Source organism: Sinocyclocheilus grahami, unplaced genomic scaffold (genome assembly GCF_001515645.1).
Source record: "Sinocyclocheilus grahami isolate Dianchi unplaced genomic scaffold, SAMN03320097.WGS_v1.1 scaffold94.1, whole genome shotgun sequence".
Taxonomy (NCBI): Eukaryota; Metazoa; Chordata; class Actinopteri; order Cypriniformes; family Cyprinidae; genus Sinocyclocheilus; species Sinocyclocheilus grahami.
The window spans coordinates 922,771-950,768 of NW_015505273.1; the positions used below are offsets into that span (position 1 = coordinate 922,771).

The 27,998-nt window shown below is 38.1% G+C and overlaps 4 protein-coding genes across 8 annotated transcripts; 2 read left to right on the forward strand and 2 right to left on the reverse strand.

Moving 5' to 3' along the window:
* Nucleotides 1–3,128, reverse strand: LOC107587577 (tumor suppressor candidate 2-like). The gene is made up of 4 exons (XM_016275401.1): nucleotides 3,053–3,128; nucleotides 1,984–2,192; nucleotides 1,448–1,568; nucleotides 1–728 (listed from the first exon to the last, which is right to left on the reverse strand). Exons 2-4 carry the CDS (start codon nucleotides 2,130–2,132, stop codon nucleotides 663–665), a joined length of 336 nt encoding a protein of 111 aa, XP_016130887.1. The 5' UTR covers nucleotides 2,133–2,192; nucleotides 3,053–3,128; the 3' UTR covers nucleotides 1–662.
* Nucleotides 3,129–8,632: 5,504 nt separating this feature from the next.
* LOC107587578 (high mobility group protein HMG-I/HMG-Y-like) lies at nucleotides 8,633–11,941 on the forward strand. Of its 4 annotated transcripts, none has more exons than XM_016275403.1 (5): nucleotides 8,633–8,974; nucleotides 9,505–9,603; nucleotides 9,831–9,908; nucleotides 10,429–10,476; nucleotides 11,283–11,941. In XM_016275403.1, exons 2-5 carry the CDS (start codon nucleotides 9,514–9,516, stop codon nucleotides 11,343–11,345), a joined length of 279 nt encoding a protein of 92 aa, XP_016130889.1. In that variant the 5' UTR covers nucleotides 8,633–8,974; nucleotides 9,505–9,513; the 3' UTR covers nucleotides 11,346–11,941. The 4 variants fall into 4 exon arrangements, with proteins under 4 accessions (XP_016130889.1, XP_016130888.1, XP_016130890.1 ...); XM_016275402.1 differs by having other exon boundaries at nucleotides 8,633–8,964; XM_016275404.1 differs by having other exon boundaries at nucleotides 8,633–8,964; nucleotides 9,510–9,603.
* A 2,551-nt stretch (nucleotides 11,942–14,492) lies between these two features.
* On the forward strand, nucleotides 14,493–20,970 carry LOC107587579 (diphosphoinositol polyphosphate phosphohydrolase 1-like). The gene is made up of 5 exons (XM_016275406.1): nucleotides 14,493–14,802; nucleotides 16,283–16,393; nucleotides 17,857–17,901; nucleotides 18,001–18,085; nucleotides 19,293–20,970. Exons 1-5 carry the CDS (start codon nucleotides 14,704–14,706, stop codon nucleotides 19,487–19,489), a joined length of 537 nt encoding a protein of 178 aa, XP_016130892.1. The 5' UTR covers nucleotides 14,493–14,703; the 3' UTR covers nucleotides 19,490–20,970.
* A 2,874-nt stretch (nucleotides 20,971–23,844) lies between these two features.
* On the reverse strand, nucleotides 23,845–27,730 carry LOC107587580 (ribosomal protein S10). 2 transcript variants are annotated; one of them, XM_016275408.1, is made up of 6 exons: nucleotides 27,696–27,730; nucleotides 25,662–25,811; nucleotides 25,396–25,570; nucleotides 24,193–24,270; nucleotides 24,046–24,101; nucleotides 23,845–23,923 (listed from the first exon to the last, which is right to left on the reverse strand). In XM_016275408.1, the coding sequence occupies exons 2-6, from the start codon at nucleotides 25,809–25,811 to the stop codon at nucleotides 23,882–23,884; spliced, it is 501 nt and encodes a 166-aa protein (XP_016130894.1). In that variant the 5' UTR covers nucleotides 27,696–27,730; the 3' UTR covers nucleotides 23,845–23,881. The 2 variants fall into 2 exon arrangements, with proteins under 2 accessions (XP_016130894.1, XP_016130893.1); XM_016275407.1 differs by lacking the exon at nucleotides 27,696–27,730 and adding an exon at nucleotides 27,310–27,379.
* Nucleotides 27,731–27,998: the final 268 nt, after the last annotated feature.

Below are 27,998 nucleotides of genomic sequence, written 5' to 3' on the forward strand. Positions count from 1 at the left end.
TAAATATCCAATATCAGCTTATACAGCTGTATTCAATTATTCTAATATCGACTAATAACTGATATGGTGCCGACAAATTGTAAATCATTTAATAAACATCCTCAGTCTCCAATTTCCTTTTAGCACTGTCTTTTCTCACTGAATATTTTGTTTCACTTTATGGACTGTGACTGTAATTTCATGTTATTATAAACATTTACATTGAGTTACATAATTACTACAATGTAATCTGCTAAACCCTTTTATTCAAGTATATCAATTCATAATTTACTGTACAATAAATGAGAAAAAAGTGCAGATCTGGGTTGCAACCCAAAAAACAGAGTCAGACTTTGATATAACAGAATATCAGAATATATGACATTAAACACACGAGTGATTTATGTACAATCCCTGCATTGCTTTAGGCTCCATGCTTACACACTCTCACTGCACATGCATTCCTTACTGTACATCACAGAAGACATCGTATGTCTGCTGTCTATACACAAATCAGAAAATATGATTCGTGTTTTTGGTCAAAGCCATGTGAAGGGCAGAATGCCCTCGCTGTCGTAACAGAGAGCCACAGCATCCTTTCAGAAGAACACCGAAGGTGGAAGGAAGTCTTGAGTGATTGTGACGCTCCTAGAGTCATGACACTTCCCACAGAGTCTGTGCGCTTATATTTCACACAGGATGACAGGGAAGTCAGCGTGGATTCGTGGGTGATCCAACTGAATGACTCCCTGTAGAAATGACATTTTAAAAATACTGTAAAAAAAATGTAATCTAAAAAAACAGAGCTATAAAACTAAATCATGTGATTTAAGGTAAGTGAAATGTTTACATAAGACACCATGAACAAACAAACAAAAAAAGATGTGTTGAGAAAGGAGACCAGGATCAAACATCAAACAAACAAACAATTAAATAAATAAATAGAAAAATAAATAAATAAATGTTTAAACATGAATGAATGAATGAAGGTAAATTAAATGTTTAGATGAGAGACAATGAATGAATGAATATTAAATAAATAAATGTTTAACCTTAAATAAATAAATGTTTAAATAAGAGACCAACAAATAAAGAAAAATAATAATAAATAAGATTGTAGTCAATAGTTTTTTTAGGCTTTGTTTTTTTTAGCAGATACACATTTTAAAAAATGTGGTATCTTTCTGTTATGGAAAAACTGACCAAAATATTTCATAATAAATTATACATTTCATATGCTACTAAAAATAACAAGTAGCAAATCGTAGGTTTTCCAGGCTGTGATGTAAATTAAAAAAAGGACAAGCCCTTGAATAAATCCAATCTAACATTGTCTTTAAGATTAATTTTAGAGTTTAATCATCATAATTTGAAATTATTCTGTTTACATTTCACATGATGTCTTGAGCTGATCCTGTTGATTTACACTAAATATTTCTCTGTAACTGACTGGATCAGTATCTCTCACCTGAGGTATAAGGTTTTTCTGGATTCTCTTCAGTTTAGCTTTCTTTCTGCCGTTCTTGGTCACCACGGTCTCCTCATAAAATTCATGAGCCAGATCTCCATCTTCATCGAAATACAAGGAACTGCAACAACAAACAGCAGCTGGATGAATGCAGGTCTCACTTCACCCATAAAACAAGAACTTATTAAGAATTTAAAATGTGAAGTCTTTATTTATTATCATTAAATTAAATATTGATTTCTTTATGATTCTGGCATAATTCAAATTGAGCACACTTTCCTGCAAACTACTGAAAAATGGCAGTTTTGTTGTTTGATGAATGGTGACAGTGAGATTTGAGTTACATTATTAAGAATTAAGCAAAGAATGTGTCTTTCTAGAAACAAAATATAGCTTCTTATTACCTTTTCATGGTTTTGAGGTGAAATGTGACATGGTCCTGACATGAGACTGACTTCACCAAGAACTGACTAAACTAAATAGCTTGCAGATCATCCAGGTCAAAAGCCTGCAAGATCACAGTTTTTAATGTTTACCTTCTCCTTGTAAAGACAAACGGTGTTGTGTTCTTGGAGCCTCGTAGACGTGCTAAACACTGTTCGTTGACCTCACCGGGAGCTTCTCCTGCAGCTCCTGAGCTGCTAAAAGGCCAGACTCCTTTGGTTTTGGATCCGCTGCCTCCCATTTTTATTGACAACGCATTACTGTAGAGGCGGAGCGGCCAGCAGATCACGTCGGTTCAGTCCTGAAACATGACAATGTTATTTGAGAGCATATTACAGACTTCTCAAGCAACATATGTTAATGCAACTGGGCATGTGTGGTTTCAAAGCACTGCTGTGGCTGAACTAGCTCTCTGAACTCTGAGCAAGAAACTGTGGTCAGGTTTTTTTACAGTCTGTAATACCTGGAGGCAAGGTCCAAAATGAACGCTCACCAAGCACTAGATGGCTTTGGTGGATGGTAACTTTTATAGGAAATGCAACATACCAACTGAAATGTGTCGTTTTCTTTTTGGGGCTAAAATAAATTAATAAACAAATCAATAATACTTATTTAAAAAAAACGAATCTGCATAATTTAAAAGCAAACAGAAAGGTTATTTGTGACAGGTCTGCTTAAAATGGTCCGATGATTATGTGACAAAAATAAAGATCTGAGAATCACTGTATATTGATCACTACACCAGTGTAAAGAAGGCAAAGCTATCTGAATATGAATGAGTCATTATTCAAGTATTTTACGTACACATATTTTGTGTATATTTGACCATTTGAGTAAAAACACCAGCATTCTCAACAGTCTCCGAGTCCCAGTTAGTTAGCAGGCTAGCTGATTAACAACCCGTCTTCTCACAACTAACCACTATTTTACAAGTCTTTGAAATCTAATACATTTGCAGTACGAATGCACGTATTTTTTCTCAAAATGTTACTGACTCGCACTAATAAGACTGAATCTTATTGAATTGCTTGTAATGTAAACAAGACATAAGCCATTCAACACACACCAAAACACGACTACCACGCGTTTCAGTTCATCGGTTCGGTTCGGTTTCATTCCAGAAGACACTCAAATAAAAGATCATGTGAAACGCATACATACAGATCATGTACATCTCATTGTTTTGGTTCTTCTAGTCTGCTTTCTTCAAGCGCTATGACGTAGTTTCGACGTCACATTTACGCGCCCAGTCCCCGAAACCAACCAGAGCCCGTTGCTGCAGTCACCTATTATTTCTTTCTTTCTTTTTCTTTTCTTTATATTTTATATTATATTATATATATATTATTTAAAGAAGCTTGAAGATTTATTTATTTTATTAATTTTGCTCTTTATTTTATTGTTTATATATTATATTATATTATTATATTACATAATATTCTATTATTTAAAGAAGCTTGATGACAATCTATGTTATTGATTTATCTATTTATTGTAAAGCTAATTGTATATATTACATTATATTATATTATATTATATTATATTATATTATATTATATTATATTATATTATATTATATTATAAACTTGACGACTTATTTATTTTGTGTAATTTAGGCTTTTTGTTTTTTTTATTTTAAAAGTAAAAGTAATTTGTTTTATTTTATTTTCATGGAAGACTTCTCTAGTATCTATCTATCTATCTATCTATCTATCTATCTATCTATCTATCTATCTATCTATTATCTGTCTGTCTGTCTGTCTATCTATCTATCTATCTATCTATCGGTCGGTTGGTCTGTCAGTCTGTCTGTCTGTCTATCTATCGGTCGCTTGGTCTGTCTGTCTGTCTATCTGTCTATCTATCATCTATCTGTCTGTCTGTCTGTCTATCTATCGGTCGCTTGGTCTGTCTGTCTGTCTATCTATCGGTCGCTTGGTCTGTCTGTCTGTCTATCTATCGGTCGCTTGGTCTGTCTGTCTGTCTATCTATCGGTCGCTTGGTCTGTCTGTCTGTCTATCTATCGGTCGCTTGGTCTGTCTGTCTGTCTATCTATCGGTCGCTTGGTCTGTCTGTCTGTCTATCTATCGGTCGCTTGGTCTGTCTGTCTGTCTATCTATCGGTCGCTTGGTCTGTCTGTCTGTCTATCTATCGGTCGCTTGGTCTGTCTGTCTGTCTATCTATCGGTCGCTTGGTCTGTCTGTCTGTCTATCTATCGGTCGCTTGGTCTGTCTGTCTGTCTATCTATCGGTCGCTTGGTCTGTCTGTCTGTCTATCTATCGGTCGCTTGGTCTGTCTGTCTGTCTATCTATCGGTCGCTTGGTCTGTCTGTCTGTCTATCTATCGGTCGCTTGGTCTGTCTGTCTGTCTATCTATCGGTCGCTTGGTCTGTCTGTCTGTCTATCTATCGGTCGCTTGGTCTGTCTGTCTGTCTATCTATCGGTCGCTTGGTCTGTCTGTCTGTCTATCTATCGGTCGCTTGGTCTGTCTGTCTGTCTATCTATCGGTCGCTTGGTCTGTCTGTCTGTCTATCTATCGGTCGCTTGGTCTGTCTGTCTGTCTATCTATCGGTCGCTTGGTCTGTCTGTCTGTCTATCTATCGGTCGCTTGGTCTGTCTGTCTGTCTATCTATCGGTCGCTTGGTCTGTCTGTCTGTCTATCTATCGGTCGCTTGGTCTGTCTGTCTGTCTATCTATCGGTCGCTTGGTCTGTCTGTCTGTCTATCTATCGGTCGCTTGGTCTGTCTGTCTGTCTATCTATCGGTCGCTTGGTCTGTCTGTCTGTCTATCTATCGGTCGCTTGGTCTGTCTGTCTGTCTATCTATCGGTCGCTTGGTCTGTCTGTCTGTCTATCTATCGGTCGCTTGGTCTGTCTGTCTGTCTATCTATCGGTCGCTTGGTCTGTCTGTCTGTCTATCTATCGGTCGCTTGGTCTGTCTGTCTGTCTATCTATCGGTCGCTTGGTCTGTCTGTCTGTCTATCTATCGGTCGCTTGGTCTGTCTGTCTGTCTATCTATCGGTCGCTTGGTCTGTCTGTCTGTCTATCTATCGGTCGCTTGGTCTGTCTGTCTGTCTATCTATCGGTCGCTTGGTCTGTCTGTCTGTCTATCTATCGGTCGCTTGGTCTGTCTGTCTGTCTATCTATCGGTCGCTTGGTCTGTCTGTCTGTCTATCTATCGGTCGCTTGGTCTGTCTGTCTGTCTATCTATCGGTCGCTTGGTCTGTCTGTCTGTCTATCTATCGGTCGCTTGGTCTGTCTGTCTGTCTATCTATCGGTCGCTTGGTCTGTCTGTCTGTCTATCTATCGGTCGCTTGGTCTGTCTGTCTGTCTATCTATCGGTCGCTTGGTCTGTCTGTCTGTCTATCTATCGGTCGCTTGGTCTGTCTGTCTGTCTATCTATCGGTCGCTTGGTCTGTCTGTCTGTCTATCTATCGGTCGCTTGGTCTGTCTGTCTGTCTATCTATCGGTCGCTTGGTCTGTCTGTCTGTCTATCTATCGGTCGCTTGGTCTGTCTGTCTGTCTATCTATCGGTCGCTTGGTCTGTCTGTCTGTCTATCTATCGGTCGCTTGGTCTGTCTGTCTGTCTATCTATCGGTCGCTTGGTCTGTCTGTCTGTCTATCTATCGGTCGCTTGGTCTGTCTGTCTGTCTATCTATCGGTCGCTTGGTCTGTCTGTCTGTCTATCTATCGGTCGCTTGGTCTGTCTGTCTGTCTATCTATCGGTCGCTTGGTCTGTCTGTCTGTCTATCTATCGGTCGCTTGGTCTGTCTGTCTGTCTATCTATCGGTCGCTTGGTCTGTCTGTCTGTCTATCTATCGGTCGCTTGGTCTGTCTGTCTGTCTATCTATCGGTCGCTTGGTCTGTCTGTCTGTCTATCTATCGGTCGCTTGGTCTGTCTGTCTGTCTATCTATCGGTCGCTTGGTCTGTCTGTCTGTCTATCTATCGGTCGCTTGGTCTGTCTGTCTGTCTATCTATCGGTCGCTTGGTCTGTCTGTCTGTCTATCTATCGGTCGCTTGGTCTGTCTGTCTGTCTATCTATCGGTCGCTTGGTCTGTCTGTCTGTCTATCTATCGGTCGCTTGGTCTGTCTGTCTGTCTATCTATCGGTCGCTTGGTCTGTCTGTCTGTCTATCTATCGGTCGCTTGGTCTGTCTGTCTGTCTATCTATCGGTCGCTTGGTCTGTCTGTCTGTCTATCTATCGGTCGCTTGGTCTGTCTGTCTGTCTATCTATCGGTCGCTTGGTCTGTCTGTCTGTCTATCTATCGGTCGCTTGGTCTGTCTGTCTGTCTATCTATCGGTCGCTTGGTCTGTCTGTCTGTCTATCTATCGGTCGCTTGGTCTGTCTGTCTGTCTATCTATCGGTCGCTTGGTCTGTCTGTCTGTCTATCTATCGGTCGCTTGGTCTGTCTGTCTGTCTATCTATCGGTCGCTTGGTCTGTCTGTCTGTCTATCTATCGGTCGCTTGGTCTGTCTGTCTGTCTATCTATCGGTCGCTTGGTCTGTCTGTCTGTCTATCTATCGGTCGCTTGGTCTGTCTGTCTGTCTATCTATCGGTCGCTTGGTCTGTCTGTCTGTCTATCTATCGGTCGCTTGGTCTGTCTGTCTGTCTATCTATCGGTCGCTTGGTCTGTCTGTCTGTCTATCTATCGGTCGCTTGGTCTGTCTGTCTGTCTATCTATCGGTCGCTTGGTCTGTCTGTCTGTCTATCTATCGGTCGCTTGGTCTGTCTGTCTGTCTATCTATCGGTCGCTTGGTCTGTCTGTCTGTCTATCTATCGGTCGCTTGGTCTGTCTGTCTGTCTATCTATCGGTCGCTTGGTCTGTCTGTCTGTCTATCTATCGGTCGCTTGGTCTGTCTGTCTGTCTATCTATCGGTCGCTTGGTCTGTCTGTCTGTCTATCTATCGGTCGCTTGGTCTGTCTGTCTGTCTATCTATCGGTCGCTTGGTCTGTCTGTCTGTCTATCTATCGGTCGCTTGGTCTGTCTGTCTGTCTATCTATCGGTCGCTTGGTCTGTCTGTCTGTCTATCTATCGGTCGCTTGGTCTGTCTGTCTGTCTATCTATCGGTCGCTTGGTCTGTCTGTCTGTCTATCTATCGGTCGCTTGGTCTGTCTGTCTGTCTATCTATCGGTCGCTTGGTCTGTCTGTCTGTCTATCTATCGGTCGCTTGGTCTGTCTGTCTGTCTATCTATCGGTCGCTTGGTCTGTCTGTCTGTCTATCTATCGGTCGCTTGGTCTGTCTGTCTGTCTATCTATCGGTCGCTTGGTCTGTCTGTCTGTCTATCTATCGGTCGCTTGGTCTGTCTGTCTGTCTATCTATCGGTCGCTTGGTCTGTCTGTCTGTCTATCTATCGGTCGCTTGGTCTGTCTGTCTGTCTATCTATCGGTCGCTTGGTCTGTCTGTCTGTCTATCTATCGGTCGCTTGGTCTGTCTGTCTGTCTATCTATCGGTCGCTTGGTCTGTCTGTCTGTCTATCTATCGGTCGCTTGGTCTGTCTGTCTGTCTATCTATCGGTCGCTTGGTCTGTCTGTCTGTCTATCTATCGGTCGCTTGGTCTGTCTGTCTGTCTATCTATCGGTCGCTTGGTCTGTCTGTCTGTCTATCTATCGGTCGCTTGGTCTGTCTGTCTGTCTATCTATCGGTCGCTTGGTCTGTCTGTCTGTCTATCTATCGGTCGCTTGGTCTGTCTGTCTGTCTATCTATCGGTCGCTTGGTCTGTCTGTCTGTCTATCTATCGGTCGCTTGGTCTGTCTGTCTGTCTATCTATCGGTCGCTTGGTCTGTCTGTCTGTCTATCTATCGGTCGCTTGGTCTGTCTGTCTGTCTATCTATCGGTCGCTTGGTCTGTCTGTCTGTCTATCTATCGGTCGCTTGGTCTGTCTGTCTGTCTATCTATCGGTCGCTTGGTCTGTCTGTCTGTCTATCTATCGGTCGCTTGGTCTGTCTGTCTGTCTATCTATCGGTCGCTTGGTCTGTCTGTCTGTCTATCTATCGGTCGCTTGGTCTGTCTGTCTGTCTATCTATCGGTCGCTTGGTCTGTCTGTCTGTCTATCTATCGGTCGCTTGGTCTGTCTGTCTGTCTATCTATCGGTCGCTTGGTCTGTCTGTCTGTCTATCTATCTATCTATCTCTCTGTCTATCTATCTATCTATCTATCTATCTATCGTCTATCTGCCTGTCTGTCTGTCTATGTATCTATCTATCTATCATCTATCTGTCTCTCTCTCTGTCTGTCTGTCTATCTATCTATCTATCTATCTATCTATCTATCTATCTATCTATCTATCTATCTATCTATCTATCTATCTATCTATCTATCTGTCTGTCTGTCTGTCTGTCTGTCTGTCTCTCTGTCTGTCTGTCTGTCTGTCTGTCTGTCTGTCTGTCTGTCTATCTATCATCTAGGCATATGTATTTTATTTCATTATTTATTTATTTTGAAGCCATTTGTATATTATATTATATTATATTATATTATACTATATTTTTAAAGAAGCTTGACGACTAATTTAGTTTTTTATTTATATTAAATGTAAAATATTTAATTATTTATTTGCATATTATTTACATATTATTTATATTTATATATGTATATATTATATATATTATTTATTTTAGTATGACGCTATTTGTATAGCATATAATATTTTATCATATTATTTAAAGAAGCTTGACGATTTCTTTATGTATTTTATTTATTTTCTCTCCTTTTTTTCTTGATGTTGATTTTGTTCTTGGCGCCAGTAACTTGTCGCAGTCATCATATGGCTCGTGAGATCCGCCTCTCTTCCCATCAACCTGCGGCTCATCCCGCTTTTCCATTGGCCTTTTATTCCACTGAGAGGCGGCTATTCCTGAACTCGCTTTAATCGCATCTATTCCGTGTCTCCCGCGATATGATCGGAAGCGACAGAGTTAATTCCGCTCTTTTCCACACGTAGACGTCTGTTTAGCTCGGCATTAGACCGTGGTTTATTGGTAGACGGTCGGTTGCGCTCTAATTCAATCAGCAGAGATCGTGCGGGAGGTGGGGCCACCGAACAGAACAGCGCGCATCACACCATTATTTTACTGTAAGTGCATGTAAGTGAAGGTTTCGTTCTGTTTTAAATGGTTGCACGAGGGCTGTAACGCTCATTTGCACGTCTGTCTCAAAGTACAGCGCGCATTATATGGCTTCCATACAGATTTATCGTTGCATAACATACTGAGCGCCTCGCCTGTGCATCAACACTATTTACCAAAGTAACCAGAAGGGTTACAGACATGAATGCAGTTATTAAACTTTATGAGACTGACTGTGCATTTTTTAATGTCCCAGGGACCCTCAATGCTGTGTGCATAAAATGATCACAGTATATCTTCCTTTTAAACTTAATCAGTTGACTTAAGTCAACTAGACTAGACTTAAGTAATTGTCATGGACATAATCAGCTAATGCATTCAATGCAACTAATAAACCTGTATTTAAGTCATATTGAGTCCTATTGGATAAAAGCTTCAGCTAAATGTAAATGTAATATTAGTAGGTAATCAGTTAGGCAATTAATTCAAATTGCATCTCTTTGGATATAAAATCAGCTGTTTAATTAATTTAATTTATATTTAAAAAGCCAAGAAACATGAGCGATTCAGAGAAACAAACAGTCTCCCTTAAAGACAAGGATGGAGTGGAGAAAAGGGGACGAGGAAGACCAAGGAAACATCCAAAGGTATAAAATAATACTGTGTTATTAGTGATCAATTATTATAGTGATCAAGTAAACCAGTTTACTTTCTGAGCGAAAAGAAAATAATAATGCATGGGGCTTTTTAATTTTTTTCAATGATGCAATTACAGTATAGATGGTATTTTTATGTAAATACCCTAAAACCCCAGTTTCAGTAACATTACAATGTTGTATTAAGACAACTTCTTAATAAACATGTTTTCTTCCAGGAATTGAGTGGGTTGCCAGCTGCGAAAAGACCAAGAGGTCGGCCGAAAGGCAGCAAAAACAAAGGCCCATCCAAGAGAGTAAGCCTTCTTTTTATAATTAACTCACACTATGAATAATTAGTCTCTTTGTGTGATTATGGCATAGCCGTTTGCATAAATATAGACACTGTTTTTCTCACTATTGCCGAGTAGTACAACACTTGTTGTGTTGCAACGGTTTGCAAACACGCAGAGACATATGCATTATTAATCATGAATAGTGTATGCAGGTTTTTCATTGACAGCTCATCCGCCGACCAAATGCAGGTGACCCGCTGTTAGCCACTTAGCCCTGAGCAATGCACTGTCAGCTCCCGCCTCAAGAGTCCTCAATGAACTCAATGCCCCCTCCATCTGCTGTCATGTGCAGAAACAGGCTCCCTCTACTGGTGCTCTTGCCATTCATTGCCACATTGGCCTGTGAAAATGCTTTGAAAAAATAGAAGCGCCCTTGGATTTATCCAATAGTTTAGCATGGGAGGGACTATTGCATAAAACTAAGTGACTGATTTTTTAACACTTGAATAATTGTTTGTTAATTTCGTTTCCTGTGCAATAGAAATCGTCTGCTTCTGGCAGCAAACCGAAGGGAAAGCCGAAGAAAGAGGTACATATTAAAATAATAGTTTGTGCAAAAACAAGATTTGTGTTCTGTGGAACACTGCTTATTTTAAAAGTTATTTCATGTATTATTTTTGTTTATTTATTTATTGTGAAGCTATTATATTATATGAATTATATTATATTATATTATATTATTGTTTTTGCAGCATATATTGACTATGGCCAAAAATCTATACTTTATGCAAGTATGCAGATGTGAATGCTTGGCCAATGCATGAAAAGCACAGGGTCCTGTTTGAAATGAATTTAACATCAAGTGTTGTGCATAAAATCCATGGAAGAAGAAAATCATAATGGCATGAGAGTAAATGTTCAGTAATTGTACACTGCTGGTCAAAAGTTTTAAATAATTAAGTGCTTAAAATAAAATAAATAAGTGTTTTTGAAAAAGTCTCTTCTGTTCACCAAGGCTGCATTCATTTGATCACAAATACAGTAAAAGCAGTAACATTGTGAAATATTAATTACAATTCAAAACAATAGATTTCTATTTTATTATGTATTAAAATGTAATTTACTCCTGTGATGCAAAGCTGAATTTTCAGTAATATTACTCCAGTCCTTCAACATTCCTTCAAAAATCATTCAGTAGTGTATTTTTTTGGTGAACTGTCTCTTTAAATTTTATATTTCATTTCAGGTTGCACAGAATGGATGTGCAAATTTAAAGGTCAAACTATCATGCTAAACCTATTTAAAATGGCATTGTAAATGTCGAGTATAGCATGCAAGAGAGAAGCTTTGCTTCCATGCATTTCAGCCCCAAATGTTTGATTTCGTTCCAAATAGGAAAAGGAAAAACCTCAGGACTCATCTGAGGATGCTGAGGAAGATGATGAAGAGGAGCAGTAACAATCTAACCGGAGCACTACCTCATACCCAAACAAACAAACCAACCGTCTGCTCTCCAACCTGTGAATAACATGGAATGTCATTCACGTCTTTCTACAACCACAAAAGGACAGTAATAGATGTAATATTCTGCATAATACATGAGTTTTATGTCATTAGATCAAATATACTGTAGACACCAGAATCACACTGCATACAAATGTCATGTGTTTCCTGTTACCTTTATTATATATCTATTGGACTGAGGTGCTTTTCTACTTACGCTGTAGTTCTGTTTAGTCATTTTTGTGTCCATATTGTAGACTAGATTTAGATCAAGCTATAATTTAGTGTGTAACATCATGGGCTTAATAGTTCTCATAGAATGCATTCATTTTGAATATAGCTGTTTACAGTTTACAGAATAACAGTTTACTATAGGTTTTTTATTAGTGTATAATACTGTGCAGCCATTAGTGAATACTTGTTTCAAGGCCGGTTCTTATATTTTGTAATTAAATATAAGTTACCCAGGCCAGATGTTGAGGGAGCACATAGATTTAGTTTAAATGAATAGTTCACCCAAAAATTTAAATTTGCTGGAAGTTTACTCACACTCAGGCCATCCAAGATGTCTTCATCAGAACAGATTTGGAGAAATGTAGCATTTCATCTCTTGCTCACCAGTGGATGCTCTGCAGTGAATGGGTGCCGTCAGAATGAGAGTCCAAACAGCTGCTAAAACATCTCAATAATCCACAAGCAATCCACACCACTCCAGTCCATCAATTAATGTCTTGTGTAGAGAAAAGATGCATGTTTGTAAGAAACAAATCCATCAAGACGTTTTTTAAATGCAACCTTTTTTTCAAACTTGCTCCAGTGAAAAAGTCATCTCATCTGAATCAGGAGAGAAATATGCACAGATCAAGCACCGTTTACAAGCAAAAGCAGTCTAAAACAGTTCTAAACAAATATGTTGGTGGATTTTGATGAGAAGGGCAATGGGGGATGGACGTTTTTCACTGGAGGAAGCATTATTGTGGATTTTTTTTAAATTGAAAACGCCTTGATGGATTTTTTTTAAATTTTTTTTTACAAACATCCATCTTTTCACTTCACAAGATGTTAACTGATGGACTGGAGTGGTGTGGATTACTGTAGCTGTTTGGACTCTCTTTCTGACGGCACCCATTTACTGCAAGTGATGAATTACTTAATTTCTCCAAATCTGTTCCTCTGTTCCAAAACAAACTCATCTACATCGTGGATGGCCCGAGGAAGAGTACATTTTCAGCATATTTTCACTTCTGAATGAACTATTCCTTTAACAGCAGCTTATAATGTGATGTTTTCCACTAGACTTCCCAGGAATCAGCATTTATGATAATAGCAAAGGTTTGTATTTGGATGTATATGTCTGTGTTTGTTTGTAATTGTCACTATAGAAATTTATGGAAGCATTGTTACATTCTGAAGCCATCATTGACACCAACCTTGCGGGTACAAATTGCACTTTGAAACTGATTAGCAGAAAACAGACGTCTTTGCTGGTGTACTGTATTAGAAGACATTCCAGCGTATTGTACTAATTCCTTATGGGGAATGAATTTGGCACAGCACTTTGTGATTCTTAAATGGTTAAAAAGAGATGTAAGGATAAAACTAATGGTGAAGAAAGAAATAATGCATCAATTTAAATATTTCCCTAATGTAAGCTTTGCTAGAAGTGCTTCTCAGGTGGTTTTGCTTCAGGACTCCATCAAGTGGTGACTCAAGGTACCAAAAAGTAAATTTAAAAAATCCTTAAAACCAGAACATTGAAATGTATTAATATTATCATTAATATATCATGCACAAACCACCTTCTTACAGCATTTCCTTAAAGGACTGTTTGCATTACAGGTATCAGCTCAAGGTTCTCCACACCCAAGTGCTTTTGGAATATTTATTTCTAAATGATTTATTTGAATCATCTAGCTGTGTACATGACGAATCACAACAGTGACAATAAGCTATGGTTCTCAAGGATTCAGATTTGTTTTGTTTTTTCCAGGGTCCCTAAAAAAATACAATTATACACTCCCTTGAAATCTTGAGGTATCAGATGCATATATTGAGCAAAAGTGCAATCTAAATTATAGCCCATGTTAATGCTCTTTCAAACAATACTGGACTGCATTTAATGCATTCAAGTTCTCATAACTTCTGAAATATTCACCTCAGGTATTACGGTGTCATGAACAGACAGATAATGTCAATCCCTTCAGCAGTACATCCTTTATTCTGCAGCGATTGTCCGTGTAGCAGTAAATAGCCTACATAGGCATATGGTGTGTGACATTTTATTAATAAAATATTAGAGTTATAAAATGTGTATTAGATTTATAGAATTTATTTGTATGTAGAGTGTGTTGATCTTAATAAAAATACTTTTTCAAATTGTTTGTGCATTTACATATTTTACAATACTAATTATTACTGTTATATTTTAATATTCTATTTTATTAATATATTAAAGGTTGGCATAATAATTTAAAGAAACGTGTTACTACTTTAATTTAAATACTAAATAACCTGCAAAGGTAAAATAGACATATTTTGAGAGAGTTTAAACAATTAAATATAGTATAAACATATAAATCCTTATAAGGAGATTTTTATGTTTACTTTTTTTAATTGTTGATGAAGTTTTATTTCAACTTCAATTTAAATACTAAATAAAGTGAGGTAATGATATATTTATTTGATACTTTTTAGTATTCGATGAATTTGTCATTGTTGTTTTATTTGAATATTAATTTTAATTCATTTTAATTGAATGTTACATGTTAGTAGTATTTACATACTAGTATTACTTCACAAACTCCAAGACAAATTACAGTACTGTATATTTTAATTAAATATTTATTTGATTAATATTATGACAATTACTGTTAATATAACGGTTTAAAGTCATAATAATAACTTAATAAAAATGAACGGTATTTTTATTCAAATCTGATTAGATCAATTTAATAATAACAATTATTGTTAATGTAATTAATAACAGTTAATAAAACTAATTATTATTGATTATAACTATTATTATACAATGAACGGATTGTTATGCGGAATTTCATAGCCGCAGGCCGTATTCTCTAAAGCAACAACGTTCTTTTTGTCCGTATGCGCTGTGCAGGCTGCGCAGAATGCGCACATCCCGTAGCGGTTTCGATAATGGCGTCTGACTCCGAGATGCGCTCGGCTTTGGAAAAATGAAGCGTAGAAGAGCTTATTTCCAGTGATTGACGCGGGGCTTATTTCCATTCGCGGACTTTGCTTCTCTTGCCGCGCGGCAGGTTCACGTTCCGATCTCAGTCGCGACGCCCAGCCCGAGATGATGAAGCTAAAGTCGAACCAAACGCGCACCTATGATGGAGACGGGTACAAGAAGCGGGCCGCCTGCCTGTGCTTCAGGAGCGAGACCGAGCAGGAGGTGAGTCGCGCCGCCGGGAGAACACGCGATGCGTGCGTCTCTCAACGCGTCCGCTGGTGGATCTCAAAGCCTTTGGCAGCGCGTTAGCGGCGTGCTATTAGCGGCTAGCCGAGTTAGCGGAGTCGGCCTAGCGTTAACCGACGCGACAAGCGCTCATCAATGACGGCGCGACTCGTTAACAGCTTGATTTAGTGAAATCCATCTGTGCTAAATCTCAAATGAGAGATTCCTTCAAATGCAATAAAGTAACTTACTGTGGTGTATCATGGTACATTCGATGGTAATACTGTGGTAACTTGAGACTACCAGCATTGTGTCCAAAATACCATGGTAGTGTTTTCATTTGAGCACCACTAACAAGAAGTACCATGGAATTTTTATTTTTTTGAAGGTATCTGGAAGACCATACCATGGTACAATGATGGTATAAGGTAATGCTTTGAAATATACCATGGTACTGAAATTCATGTGTTTCTTGAATATGGATAACCATTTGGTACTTACAAGAATACCATAGTACTGTACTACCATTGTGCATGTCTGAAATACTTTTTTATTTTTGAGCACCACTAACAAGAAGTACCATGAGATAATTGGATACCATCATTTACAAAAAAGTACCGTGGCAGTACCATGGTACAGTGATGGTATCAGGTAATAGGCCTACTATAGTACTTAGAAATATATACCGTGGTAAAGTGTCTTCAATGTGGAAAAACATAAGGTATGGAGCGTCTAAGAAGTAAATAAGAGCACTTTATTACATCGTTTGAAAGCATAAGTAAAATGGGGTTTTCAGTAGTAACCAAAATAATGCCAACATTTATATTATGCAATTTTATTCCAGAAAAAGGGCCTAGCTTATAAAACACATTTGATCCTAAATGTCATTGAGTTCATCCTACGTCAAAAGTGAGGAATGAATGTATTACTATTCATTATCATTTCATTCATAAAGCCGGAAACTGACGTGAAAGTGTTTTCATGCATATGCCAACTAAAAAGCATGCAATGCATACAAACTTTTTGCGTTTATATACTAGTATACATTAATATTACTATAGGTGAAAAATGAGTTCTATTTTAACGGCTTTCTGATTATTACGTCACTGAAATTTATTAAATTGCTTAAATGAGGGGTTTATTAATAGGGATGCATTCGGGAAACTTTTTTCAGATGTATCAATTTGATAAATTATTCATGGTAACATTTCAAAAACAGTTCACATATAAAATCGGTCTGCACAGATCTTTAGAAACGAGGCCCCAGATCTTCACAAAAATGCTGAAATTACTACTTTTCTTGCAAATAGTGACTCCTAATGATTTTGATCTGACACAAGGGTACTGTTGAAGAGCAGTGGCCAATGCCGATTATTTCACAGTGACCCATTATTAATTGTCCAGACCGATATATTGTCCTGTCACTGACTTTCAGCCAGTCCACCAGACTGAAAACCTGGAATATGTGTCCACACAGGTGTTATTGGTGAGCAGCAGCAGATACCCAGACAAATGGATCGTACCCGGAGGAGGAATGGAGCCCGAGGAAGAGCCCAGCATCGCTGCTGCCCGAGAAGTCTGTGAAGAGGTTTGGCGTTCATCTCTAGGATTATGCATGAAATAGATTATCATCATCATGTTTATTATTTATCATGATCAGCTGTCCATTACAAAGACTCTTACGCCATTTGTAGGAGGTCTCATAAATGTATCATGCTTTTCAGCAGGTATTTTGATGGCTAATAATGTGGATAAAATATGCACACAATTTCCAATTTAAATGCCCACTGATTTTTGTACAACATTTACTTAGATTCAAAATCAGTCAATTCTGGCTGTAAAACACGACCAATGGACCTGATCATTTTAATATTGCCAAATATCACCCCGATTAATCAGCTAATGTGTTAGTCTCTCCCTCCTAACAATAACTGATGTTTTGGCATAGATTTTTGACTCGATCCGTTGTGCAAACATGGAAACTCCAGGTTTTCTCTCTGCTGACACTTAACCTTTGGGGTTTCTCATAAAGAGAAGTGATAATGTTCCATCAGCTGAGATCCTCCATACGCTCTTACTTTCGCTGGCCATCTGACAGGCAGCAAACATGTCGCTCGTTCTGCCGGGACGATCGCCTTACAGTTTTAAAGGGCATTACACTCAGATTAAGAGCTACTCTTCACACCTCCACTGCCAGACAGTAGCCAAGAGCGGCCATAGACTATAAACGTACCATGACACAATGCCATCAGAGTTTGACCTGACCGCAATGTGCGATTGTCCTGAAGTCTGAGAGCATATCGAAAAATGTTTTTGAGAGAAATTAAATGCTTTTAAATTAGCAAGGTTGCATTGAATTGATCATAAGTGCCAATTATAATGTTACAAATAATTTAATAAGAAAATGCATTTCTTGAGCAGGAAATCAGCATCTTAGAATGATTTCTGAAGGATCATGTGACACTGAAGACTGGAGTAATGATGCTGAAAATTCAGCTTTGCATCACAGCAATAAATTACATTTTAAAATATATTAAATAGAAAACTGTTATTATAAATAGTTTATTTTATCAAATAAATGCAGCCTTGATAATTAAAAAAAATGAAAATCTCACAGACGCCACACTTTTAAACGGTAGTGTTTATTAAATTGAACATTTTCACTAGTGGTCTCAGACTTTTGGACCGTCACTATATAGTCAGGACTAAATTTAGACCATGTTTGACGACAATCAGCTACTCAAGTTGAGGTCAGCGCCATGTTGTGTACATGACATTTGGCCTAAACAGCGTCATGATGGATCACTATCACTCAGGACGGGTGTAGACTTCACCTTCATGTTCCTGTTGATGTGGTGTCCTGTTCGTTTGCACCAGTAGATCAAAACAAATCCATCTTTTCTTGACCCCTGAAAATAGCTGTCAAATTCACACACACAAATTGCATCAGTCAATGGTTCTGCATTGACGACAACAAACTGAAGGACCTGATCACATAATAATGACTGTCTCTGATCATGAAATAAGTTTCATCTATTCATTGTTTTATAGGCTGGTGTCAAGGGCACTTTAGGAAGACTAGTAGGAATATTTGAGGTAAGAAATGGTTTTCTATAAAAGCATTTCAACTTATGCATTTAAAGTGTTGTGCTGCTTGTCTTAACTATTTTACATAACATTTTGTTTTATACACAGAATCGAGATAGGAAACACAGAACGTACGTCTATGCTCTCATCGTAACCGAAGTTCTGGAAGATTGGGAGGATTCAGTCAACATTGGTTTGTAGTTTAGAATAATACACTACCATTCAAAAGTTTGGTTTTTAATGTTTATATTTATCACTAAAAATCTAGTAGTATTGTGAAATATTATTACAATTTCAAATAACTGGTTTCTAGTTGAATATACTGTAAAATGGAATTTATTCCTGTGATGCAAAGCTGAATTTTCAGCATCATTACTCCAGTCTTCAGTGTCACATGATCTTCAGAAATCATTCTGATATGTGACCCTGGAGCACAAAAGCAGTCTTAAGTCGCTGGGGTATATTTGTAGCAATAGCCAAAAATACATTGTATGGGTCAAAACTATAGATTTTTCTTTTATGCCAAAAATCATTAGGGTATTAAGTAAAGATCATGTTCCATGAAAGGATTTTGTAAATTTCCTACCGTAAATATATCAAAACTTAATTTTTGATTTGTAATATGCATTGCTAAGGACTTCATTTGGACAACTTTAAAGGCGATTTTCTCAGTATTTTCTTTTTTTTGCACTCTCGGATTGCAGATATTCAAATAGTTGTATCTCGGCCAAATATTGTCCTATCATAACAAACCATACATCAATGGAAAGCTTATCTGTTCAGCTTTCATAATATGTATACATCTCAATTTCGAAAAATTGACACTTAAGACTGGTTTTGTGCTCCAGGGTCACATATGCTGATCTGCTGCTCAAGAAACATTTCTGATTATTATCAAGGTTGAAAACAGTTCTGCCGCTTCATATTTTTGTAGAAACTGTGATAAATGACATTTGTCAGGATTCTTTGATGAATGGAAAGTTCAAAAGAACAGCATTTATTTGAAATATTTGAAATTTCTAACATTCTAAATGTTTTTTACTGTCACTTTTGATTAATTTAATGTGTCCTTTGTGAATAAAAGTATTAATTTCTTTCAAAAACAAAACCTACTAACCCCGAATTTTCTAAACAGTATGAAAGAATATTTCTTTACAGTGTATATACTAAATAAAGTGCATATTTCAGATGAACACTTTATCAATGTCACGTTATCATGATTTATCTCATCAAAATATGACCAAATTCTAATCAATATCAGAATATTCTTGTCAGAGCCACTCTGGGATTTACACGTGTGTAAAACCTTAAAAGGTCAGAAACATAAGTTTGTGATTGGCGAACATACATTGTCTTCTGTTGGCCAATATACACCTGCTTATCTTTTTTTGTGTTGACAGGGAGAAAAAGGGAATGGTTCAAAATCGAAGATGCCATAGAAGTGTTACAGTGTCACAAACCAGTACAGGCCACTTACTTCGAGGCCCTGCAGGAAGGCTGTCTGAACAGTAACGGGACGCCCCTGGTGGCCACGATAGGCGGAGACCTGTCGCCCACCTACAGCATTAATCAGAGCTCCGTCTCTGATATCAGATAACTAATGCGAAACACAGACACTCTGGATGCTTCCACCACTCTTGCTCTTACTTTCATAATTCTATTCTTCTTTTGATTCTTTTTCTTTAAAAACAGACACAAAAACAACGGTTTGCCAAGGCTTTTTAAGCACCGAGAAGGTGGCGCAGACATCAAGTGTTGGCTGAATATTCGAAATGATGTTTTGTAAATGTAACACTTTAGCTTTTTCCTGTTTAATCCTCCTTTCATGCGGACTGTTGCATGAAACCCGCGACCCACGTCCTTTAAGCGGCCCGAGTGTGAGATTAAACGAATGCAAGAACTACTTTTTACTGTTGTGATGTAAAAATCTACACATGGTGCGTCAGCATGTGGCTTTCAGTATTTTTACACATTAGATTTCCTCTGCGTGCGTAAGTGTGAACGAGTTTTTCATTAGTTCTCTTTTGGCGCTTGTGAGAAAACGTTTAGTCTTCTGAATGGTGGAACTGTAAGAAATGAATAGTTTTGCATGAACACTGGTATTTATTTGTCTTATGAGTTTGCGTGATGCGATGAATGTTTAACCTGTACTTCGTGTTAAATTGTTGCTCTTAACTTGCCCGTTTTTTTTGGTCTTGCCATCTTGTAAATAACTTATGGGCCTGCAAAAACTTATTTAATTTATACTATTACCTGATTCGACTAGACTAGGCAGTTCTACAAACGCACACTTTTTTTCCAACCCGCTGATGTTTGAAAGACTTTGAATTTAGTATTGCAAACATTACAATGAATTTTGTGCCACTAGCAGCACCAATTCATTGCAGATAAATTGTTCTGACATTACTTTTTGCAATTCCGTTTAGTGCCGCTAGTGATGTAGAAACGAAACAATTCCCCTTTAAGCAGACTGTGATATAGTGGTGGTATGGTTTGGCAGGTTGTTGTTGTGCTGGAATGGTTTTCTGTAGCACTTTTTAAAATCAACATGAAAACAAATGTACTTTTTAACGTATTTTCATTAGTGCACCATATTGTGCAACTGCAATCCCATTATGGTGTGAAACACTCACTTTTCATGATGCAATCACTTCCAGATGGATAGAAGTCTCGTTTCGTTTCTTCCTCACAATACGTTATACATTTTAAAGAAGTAAAATGGGTTGCACATACCATGTTGAATTTAAGAAGTGCCACTTCAAGAGTGAACAGTTAAATCAAGAAGTAGCTTGGAAATCCTCTCTCTAAACTAGAAAATTCACTTCGATTTTCAAAGCAAAAAAACCCAAAAAACAATTAACTATTATAATGTTATCTGGCAGTTTCAAAAATGGATGCTTTTTACTTTCTTAATGTGTTTAATGTAGTATTGAACACGATTGATTTAAGTTCATATTGTTGCAGGGGGAAAAAATGCCATCAATACTGAGCAGTTGATCTTGGATCAAATTAAACCACTTTTCTTTTTCACCCAAAAATGATTATTATTTCATTATTTACTCTTTAAGTTTTTGCAAACCTGTACGAGTTTATTTCTTCTGTTGAGCACAGAAGAAGATATTTTGAAGAATGTTGGTAACCAAACAGTTGACGGTAGCCATCGACTTCAATAGTATTTTTTTCCATTCTGTTTTTATGTATTTTGTGAGTAAATAATGACAATTTTCTTTTTTTATGGAACTATCCCTTTAAGGAAGTAAAATGGGTTTCATGTTCATATTAGCTGTTAGATGATGTTTACATTTCATTAATACCGTAACGACTCTCAAACGACACATAAAGAGCTATTTCAATGGAGATGTTTATATAGTACTTTTTTTTTTTTTTTTCGCACAACTAGCTCTATAGTCATTTCTGAGGGCACTTTTGATGGACCTGAAATTTTTTCATCTTCCCTTAGTAGATTTGGCCATTAATATTCTTCTGACATCAGTTGCTGAAGGTGTTTTCTGGCCTTCTGTTTTCTTGGCCTTCAAGTCCAGCTGATGAGGTTTTTAGAAATGACCATATCTTCATCTAGAAAACATTTAAACGTCTTGTCTTCTTTTGAAATGTCAAATGCGTCTTGGAAGCCGAACTGCACGCTCTGTAAAGCGCTTGGAAAGCAGCAGTTGGCGCAATACTGTGAAACTTGAGCCACTGTAGTTAGCGAGATGTTTTGGTGTCTTTTAATTACTCTTGTACAGATCAAATCGAGTGCTTGTTATGATGTATGGATATGGTACACGTTAGGTTGGGTGATTTATTTCCGCGAGACTGAACCGCATCGTTTTGCTCCTCTGGGAGTTTAAAGTGCATTATAAAGTACATTTTTAATTCAAGATTTCTTTTCTAACTGCAAAGTGAGTAATGATGAACCCAAGATCTAAAAAGTGAATGAACATACTTTTATCAGTGATTCATGTTTACATGCTTTTGATTAATATCTATCAACACTAATGTCATCGAATTTGCAGCTGATTGCAAGTCTTTCTCTTTCACTTTTAGTGTAGCATGTAATCCCTAATCTGGACTGCTTTCTTGATTGAAATATGTGATGGCCATCCTAATGTACCCATTTTCAGTAGCACAGCAGCATATAACTGTTTGACTCGTGTAGTAAGTGGAAGTGGCTGCGCGTCTGTAGCCGATCATTGCTGTGAACGGTCTTCTCTGAGCAGTCGTTCCTACAAAACAAGGATGTGAAATCTAAACTGCTGCATTTGAAGTATATCACAGACCATGTGAAATACCCATATCCTTAAAGAACATCTCATGGAAAGCACCTTAAATTTGCCCTGCTTGTGACTCGGAATGTAAACTTTTGTAACGTAAATGAGAGTTCAGCCTGGTAAACGTGATGTACTTGGTTTAAATGGGATGCTGGAACTGTGACTGAGATCTCCCAACACTCTGAAACAAAAGCCGAGAGACTTCAGTTTCACAGCGACACCCTTCACTGGATTATTTAGCTTTTTCATCTTGGGATTGTGAAATCAACCAGTATGGGAATGTAATATAAATGTGCCAACTAATAAACACCAGTATTTCATCTCGAGGTTTCAGTGACTTTGTCCAATAAGATTCAAAATTGTAATACGTTTTTAACATGCCAAATATTCTGATTTATGGAGCATTGTGTTTGTACTTCAGGGCTTTTGAGGCAAACTATATACATTTAAGATTTACAGGTTCCTTACAGGATGATGGACCAAAATTGACAATACAGAAAGTGCGTAAGAAAATTCTAACATTTTTGGATATTTTTAAAAGGAATAGTTCATCTAAAAATGAAAATTTGCTGAAAAATTACTCAACACTTTCAAGATGTAGATGAGTTTTTCTTTATGGCAACAGACTTGAAGAAATGTAGCATTACATCACTTGCTCAGCAATGGATGCTCTGCAGTGAATGGGTGCCGAGAAAAGCTGAGAAAAACATCGTAATCCACACCATTCCAGTACATCAGTTAACATTTTATGAAGCAAAAAGCTTGTGTTTGTAAGAAACAAATCCATCAAGACATTCTAACTCCATTTTTTTTCTGGCCAAAATAGGGCCATGTCCACACGTACACGGGTATTTTTATAAACTGAGTTTTTCCTTCTGTTTAAAAAAAAAAATCTCCGGCCATCCACACATGAAAATGCATGCTATGAAGCACTGTCAAGAGCATGCCAAACCAACAGGTGGCGATATAATATCAACCTTAAAGCCATGTTGGCCAATCTGAAGCCTGAAAACGTTTCCAGTAGGCGGAGATAACAGCGCAGGCTCAGACGTCACAAGCCAGAAACTCTGGTTTCGCGGTCTACACGACAACACTGCAACCGGAGTTTTTGAAAATCTTCACCCTGGCAGGCGTTTTCAAAAGTGTTCGGTTTCAGTGACCTGGTGCTACGTTTGCGTGTGGACGAACGGCCTAACCGCGTAGAAAAAGCATGAACCGCGTTCATGTGGACAGGGCCTTGGTCCATAATCCATTATAATACGAACTCCAGTGGGAAAAAGTCCATATCCTGTTGTCTCAAAAAATCTACACACATATTTTTGTAAACGGTGCTTGATCTGTGCAGATTTCTCTCCTGATTCAGACGAGAAAACTTTTTCACTGACACAAGCAATATTATGGATAGTGGACTCACATTTCATCCAGAAGCAGAGGTTTGAAGATAGAAACCGCTTAATGATGGATTTGTTTCTTACAATCACACAGCTTTTCCCTTCACAAAATGTTAATTGATGGACTGAAGTCACAAGGATCATTGTGATGTTTTTATCAGCAGTTTGAACTTCAGTACGTTTTTCAGCAAATTCACATTTTTGGATGAATGACTCCTTTAAGGCACCAAATAACACAAATGCATTCATAAGTATCTGAAACCAATATATGAACAAGTCGGACACAGCAGTACTTTTAAACCTTTATTGTACAGATAATGTAGAAAATTACTGTGGCTGTTGTCCTCTGCCACGGCCAAAACCACCTCTCTGAAAACACAAAAGAGAATGCATGCAAAAAGTAAGCGTCATAATATCCTTTTCCCAGTAGGATGATTTAAGCTTGCGTTTATGTAATTGAATTAAAATAGCATTTAAACAGAAGTACTTACAAACTGGAATTCTGTGGCTGCACCTGCACCAGCTTCAGCCTTCTTGTCTGCACCAGCTGTAAGATCAACAGTTTCTAGTTTAACACCATCCCACACAGAGGTTAAGAGTAAGCTGATGTCAACAGTTAGGATGTATTGTGTACGTACGTGGAGCTGCAGACCGTCTGTAAGCGTCTCTATCTCCCTCGCCACGGGCCAGACGAGCCGGTCTCTCTCCCTCAAGACCTGCAGAACACCACATTTAGTCAAGCTCTTTGAAAGGGTGGGACTGAGACACATGAATGACAATTTGCATTTATATACAACCATTCATCAGTCAAGCACCAAAAAAAAAAAAAAAGGTCAATGCACTATATTCAATTTCTTCTGAAGCCATAACATAGCTTTCTAGTAATAATGATTTTACAAATTACAGCATGAGAGATATTAACTACTTTTAGGGTTTTTTTGTTCATTATGGTGGGGAAGTCGTGGCCTAATGGTTAGAGAGTCAGACTCATAACCCAAAGGTTGTGGGTTCGAGTCTCGTACCGGCAGGGATTGTAGGTGGGGGGAGTGAATGTACAGCGCTCTCTTCCTCCTTCAATACCACGACTGAGGTGCTCTTGAGCAAGGCACTGAACCCCCAACTGCTCCCCGGGCGCCGCAGCATAAATAACTGCTCCGGGTGTGTGTTCACTGCTGTGTGTGTGCACTTTGGATGGGTAAATGCAGAGCACTAATTCCGAGCATGGGTCACCATACTTGGCCACATGTCACTTCACTCACTCACTTCACTCAACATCATTGCATGGAAAAGCTGTGTGGATTTTCTTGCATGGAAAATCATGAAGGTGAATGACAGTTTTTCGTTCTGAAACGCTCTTTAGGAGAGGACGATGAGCCTCTTACCAAAGACTATAGATAACCAAAGACGGTTCACTCCTATTACTTATGAATGGTAGATATGCGCAATATGGTAGAATAGTCCTGCCTTCTGAATGAAACAGCCGATGGCTGATTGGTAAAGTCATTGCGTCACTGTAGCTGCCTTTAGAAGCTCCGGTTCCCATAGAAAGCCAAGACTCGTGCTTATGACTGCACATGCACATTGGCTGGTCTTGCCTGAAAAATACGCTTTTTTAACGCTATTTGAGCATGAGGAACAACATTCATGGAGCAGTTCATTTAAGATGTTATTGCTTATTTGAAATGTGTAGTTTTAATTGTGAGTTCAGCAGGCAGTTTTTGAGATTTCAGGATTCCCCCATTCATTTAGATAGGACTTGGTCTTGGATGCCCAAAATAGCTGCCCGGAGGCACTGCAAATATGGCTGCCGAGCGAACAGACTTTAGGGACTTTGCTCTTACCCTTGGGACGGGGTCTGGCGGTCTCTGGGCGGGTCTGGCGGCGGAGGGTGGCGGGCACGATCTCTGGGGGCAGGTGGAGGAAGTCCCGCAGGTACTGGATACCCTCATTGGTCAGGTACCAGTAGAAATGGCGCCAAGCAAACTGCTCTTTGACGTACCCACATGACTTCAGAGACTGTGAAGGTAAAAGTATTTTAATATACGTTCACGTCCTCGTCATTGACTGGTCCAAGTTTGTGCCGTTCATGATGGACAGAAGGACTCACCTGCATGGCCTTCATCACGTGAAGGTTGGGTACATTTTTGTCAGCAAGCTCTGGATGTTTCGCGAGATGCACATCTTTTTTGGCCACCATGACACCCTCTTTGAAGAGGAGCTCATAGATAGCAATGCGGTTCTTCTTGGGCATCAACATCTACAGAAAGACAAATACAATCATTTAAATATTTATCCTGCTGGGACCCAGGTATAGACTTTTGTCCTCTGTAGAGGACATTATATTTGAGTGAATTTCTTTGACAGCCTACACGCCGCAGTTTTAAGTCCGGATGTCCTGTTCAGAGCACATTCAGGGCTTTTGAGAGATATCACACGTTTGGAGGTTCGATCATAAACACACTTCTCCTGGTTCTTTAAAAATGACTGATATTGACGGAATGATCCAATTTAGTACTCTTAGGAAAATATGATCATATTTTGTAATTATTATTTAAATCGGACTAATTTTCAAATTGTTTGTCATAAATTAACATCTCAGAAAAATCTTACGGGGTTTTAAATCAGAATATGACTGTTACGAAACAGGGCATCATTTTCATACATGTCTTCTGTTGAGGACACCAGGACAAACATCATGTTAATCAGCCACAAGTCAATAGGGGAAAGAAATTATAGATCAATATTCCTATGAAAGGCAAGGCACGTTTATTTATATAGCACATTTCATGCACAATGGTAAGCCAAAGTGTTTTACATAAAAGGAAGTAAAATAATCATAAAAATGAATCAACAAGGAATTTAAAATGAATTAAAAATAGAAAATGATTACACATAAAATACAGTGCGATCAGTTCGGTTGAAATATGAGATATTATGAAAATGTTGCCAAGTTATTACTCAAATACACTTCTTTCTTCATTATGGTTTGCCCCAAGAACAACACACTAATATGCAAATTAGATGCAGTGTAGATACACTGAATAAAATGGGAATATGTATAAGGATGTTTTACACATACTCCATAAAGTACAGTAGCATATCAAATCATTGTTATATCTTTCATAACACAGTTGAGAATCAACAAGCACTGCTGCAGTACCACGGTACAGTGAAGATAATACCGTGGTATTAATGGTACATGTTAAGATACATGAATATAGCACCACGGTACAGTGAAGATAATACCGTGGTATTAATGGTACATGTTAAGATACATGAATATAGCACCACGGTACAGTGTTAAGATACATGAATATAGCACCACGGTACAGTGAAGATAATACCGTGGTATTAATGGTACATGTTAAGATACATGAATATAGTAGTCATGTTAGTACCATGGCAAAAACAAACATGCTCTGAAGGCATTATTAGCGTGCTGAACGCGTTAACTTATATTCATTAACATCAGTTTCAAGCACTTTTTTGCACTTAAATGACTTACTTTCTTGAACAACAATAAATGCTTTATTCAATGTTATTTTATTTGATGTTGCTATACTGACTTCATACGAGCCGCACAATACAGTCACATTTCCTGCCTTATATGTAGTATTTCTCGTTTGCATATTTTCTCAAGACTAGGATATATTAATTATTAGGAATTTCTCTTAACAGGATTCGCTTGAGACGACACCTAAAATAGTAAGATGATGAAGATTTTGCACGGATTTTCGGCTCTTGTTTCGGCCTACCTTTACTCCTGCTGAGAGACCGGAGCCGGAAAGAACGTCCTCGGCTCTACTTCTGGTATTATTTCGCTGCAACAACAGTGAAGCGCGCAGCGCCATCTAGTGAAGTGGAGGTGTTTAAAAAATTTTTTTGTCACAGCTTGGCTTAATAAGAAATAATAATAAAATAATTATATAAAGTATATTTAATTGTAATGGACTTCATACGAGCCGCACAATACAGTCACATTTCCTGCCTTATATGTAGTATTTCTCGTTTGCATATTTTCTCAAGACTAGGATATATTAATTATTAGGAATTTCTCTTAACAGGATTCGCTTGAGACGACACCTAAAATAGTAAGATGATGAAGATTTTGCACGGATTTTCGACTCTTGTTTCGGCCTACCTTTACTCCTGCTGAGAGACCGGAGCCGGAAAGAACGTCCTCGGCTCTACTTCTGGTATTATTTCGCTGCCACAACAGTGAAGCGCGCAGCGCCATCTAGTGAAGTGGAGGTGTTTAAAAAAATTTTTGTCACAGCTTGGCTTAATAAGAAATAATAATAAAATAATTATATAAAGTATATTTAATTGTAATTTATATAATTATTTTACTTAATTATATAAAATAAACAAACATGAATACATGAATATATATATATATATATATATATATATATACAGTGGGGAAAATAATTATTTGATCCCC

Excerpts from the sequence above, each read along its gene's own strand:
- LOC107587577 (XM_016275401.1), bottom strand. The coding sequence starts at position 2,132 with ATGGGAGGCAGCGGATCCAAAACCAAAGGAGTCTGGCCTTTTAGCAGC. Across the intron at positions 1,569-1,983 it reads TTTGTCTTTACAAGGAGAAG|TTCCTTGTATTTCGATGAAG; the intron begins GTAAACATTAAA and ends TTGTTGTTGCAG. Across the intron at positions 729-1,447 it reads AGAAAAACCTTATACCTCAG|GGAGTCATTCAGTTGGATCA; the intron begins GTGAGAGATACT and ends TCATTTCTACAG.
- LOC107587578 (XM_016275403.1), top strand. The coding sequence starts at position 9,514 with ATGAGCGATTCAGAGAAACAAACAGTCTCCCTTAAAGACAAGGATGGA. Across the intron at positions 9,604-9,830 it reads GACCAAGGAAACATCCAAAG|GAATTGAGTGGGTTGCCAGC; the intron begins GTATAAAATAAT and ends GTTTTCTTCCAG. Across the intron at positions 10,477-11,282 it reads AGGGAAAGCCGAAGAAAGAG|GAAAAGGAAAAACCTCAGGA; the intron begins GTACATATTAAA and ends CGTTCCAAATAG.
- LOC107587579 (XM_016275406.1), top strand. The coding sequence starts at position 14,704 with ATGATGAAGCTAAAGTCGAACCAAACGCGCACCTATGATGGAGACGGG. Across the intron at positions 16,394-17,856 it reads CCCGAGAAGTCTGTGAAGAG|GCTGGTGTCAAGGGCACTTT; the intron begins GTTTGGCGTTCA and ends ATTGTTTTATAG. Across the intron at positions 18,086-19,292 it reads GGAGGATTCAGTCAACATTG|GGAGAAAAAGGGAATGGTTC; the intron begins GTTTGTAGTTTA and ends TTGTGTTGACAG.
- LOC107587580 (XM_016275408.1), bottom strand. The coding sequence starts at position 25,811 with ATGTTGATGCCCAAGAAGAACCGCATTGCTATCTATGAGCTCCTCTTC. Across the intron at positions 24,102-24,192 it reads CAGACGGTCTGCAGCTCCAC|CTGGTGCAGACAAGAAGGCT; the intron begins GTACGTACACAA and ends TTGATCTTACAG. Across the intron at positions 23,924-24,045 it reads CAGCCACAGAATTCCAGTTT|AGAGGTGGTTTTGGCCGTGG; the intron begins GTAAGTACTTCT and ends TTGTGTTTTCAG.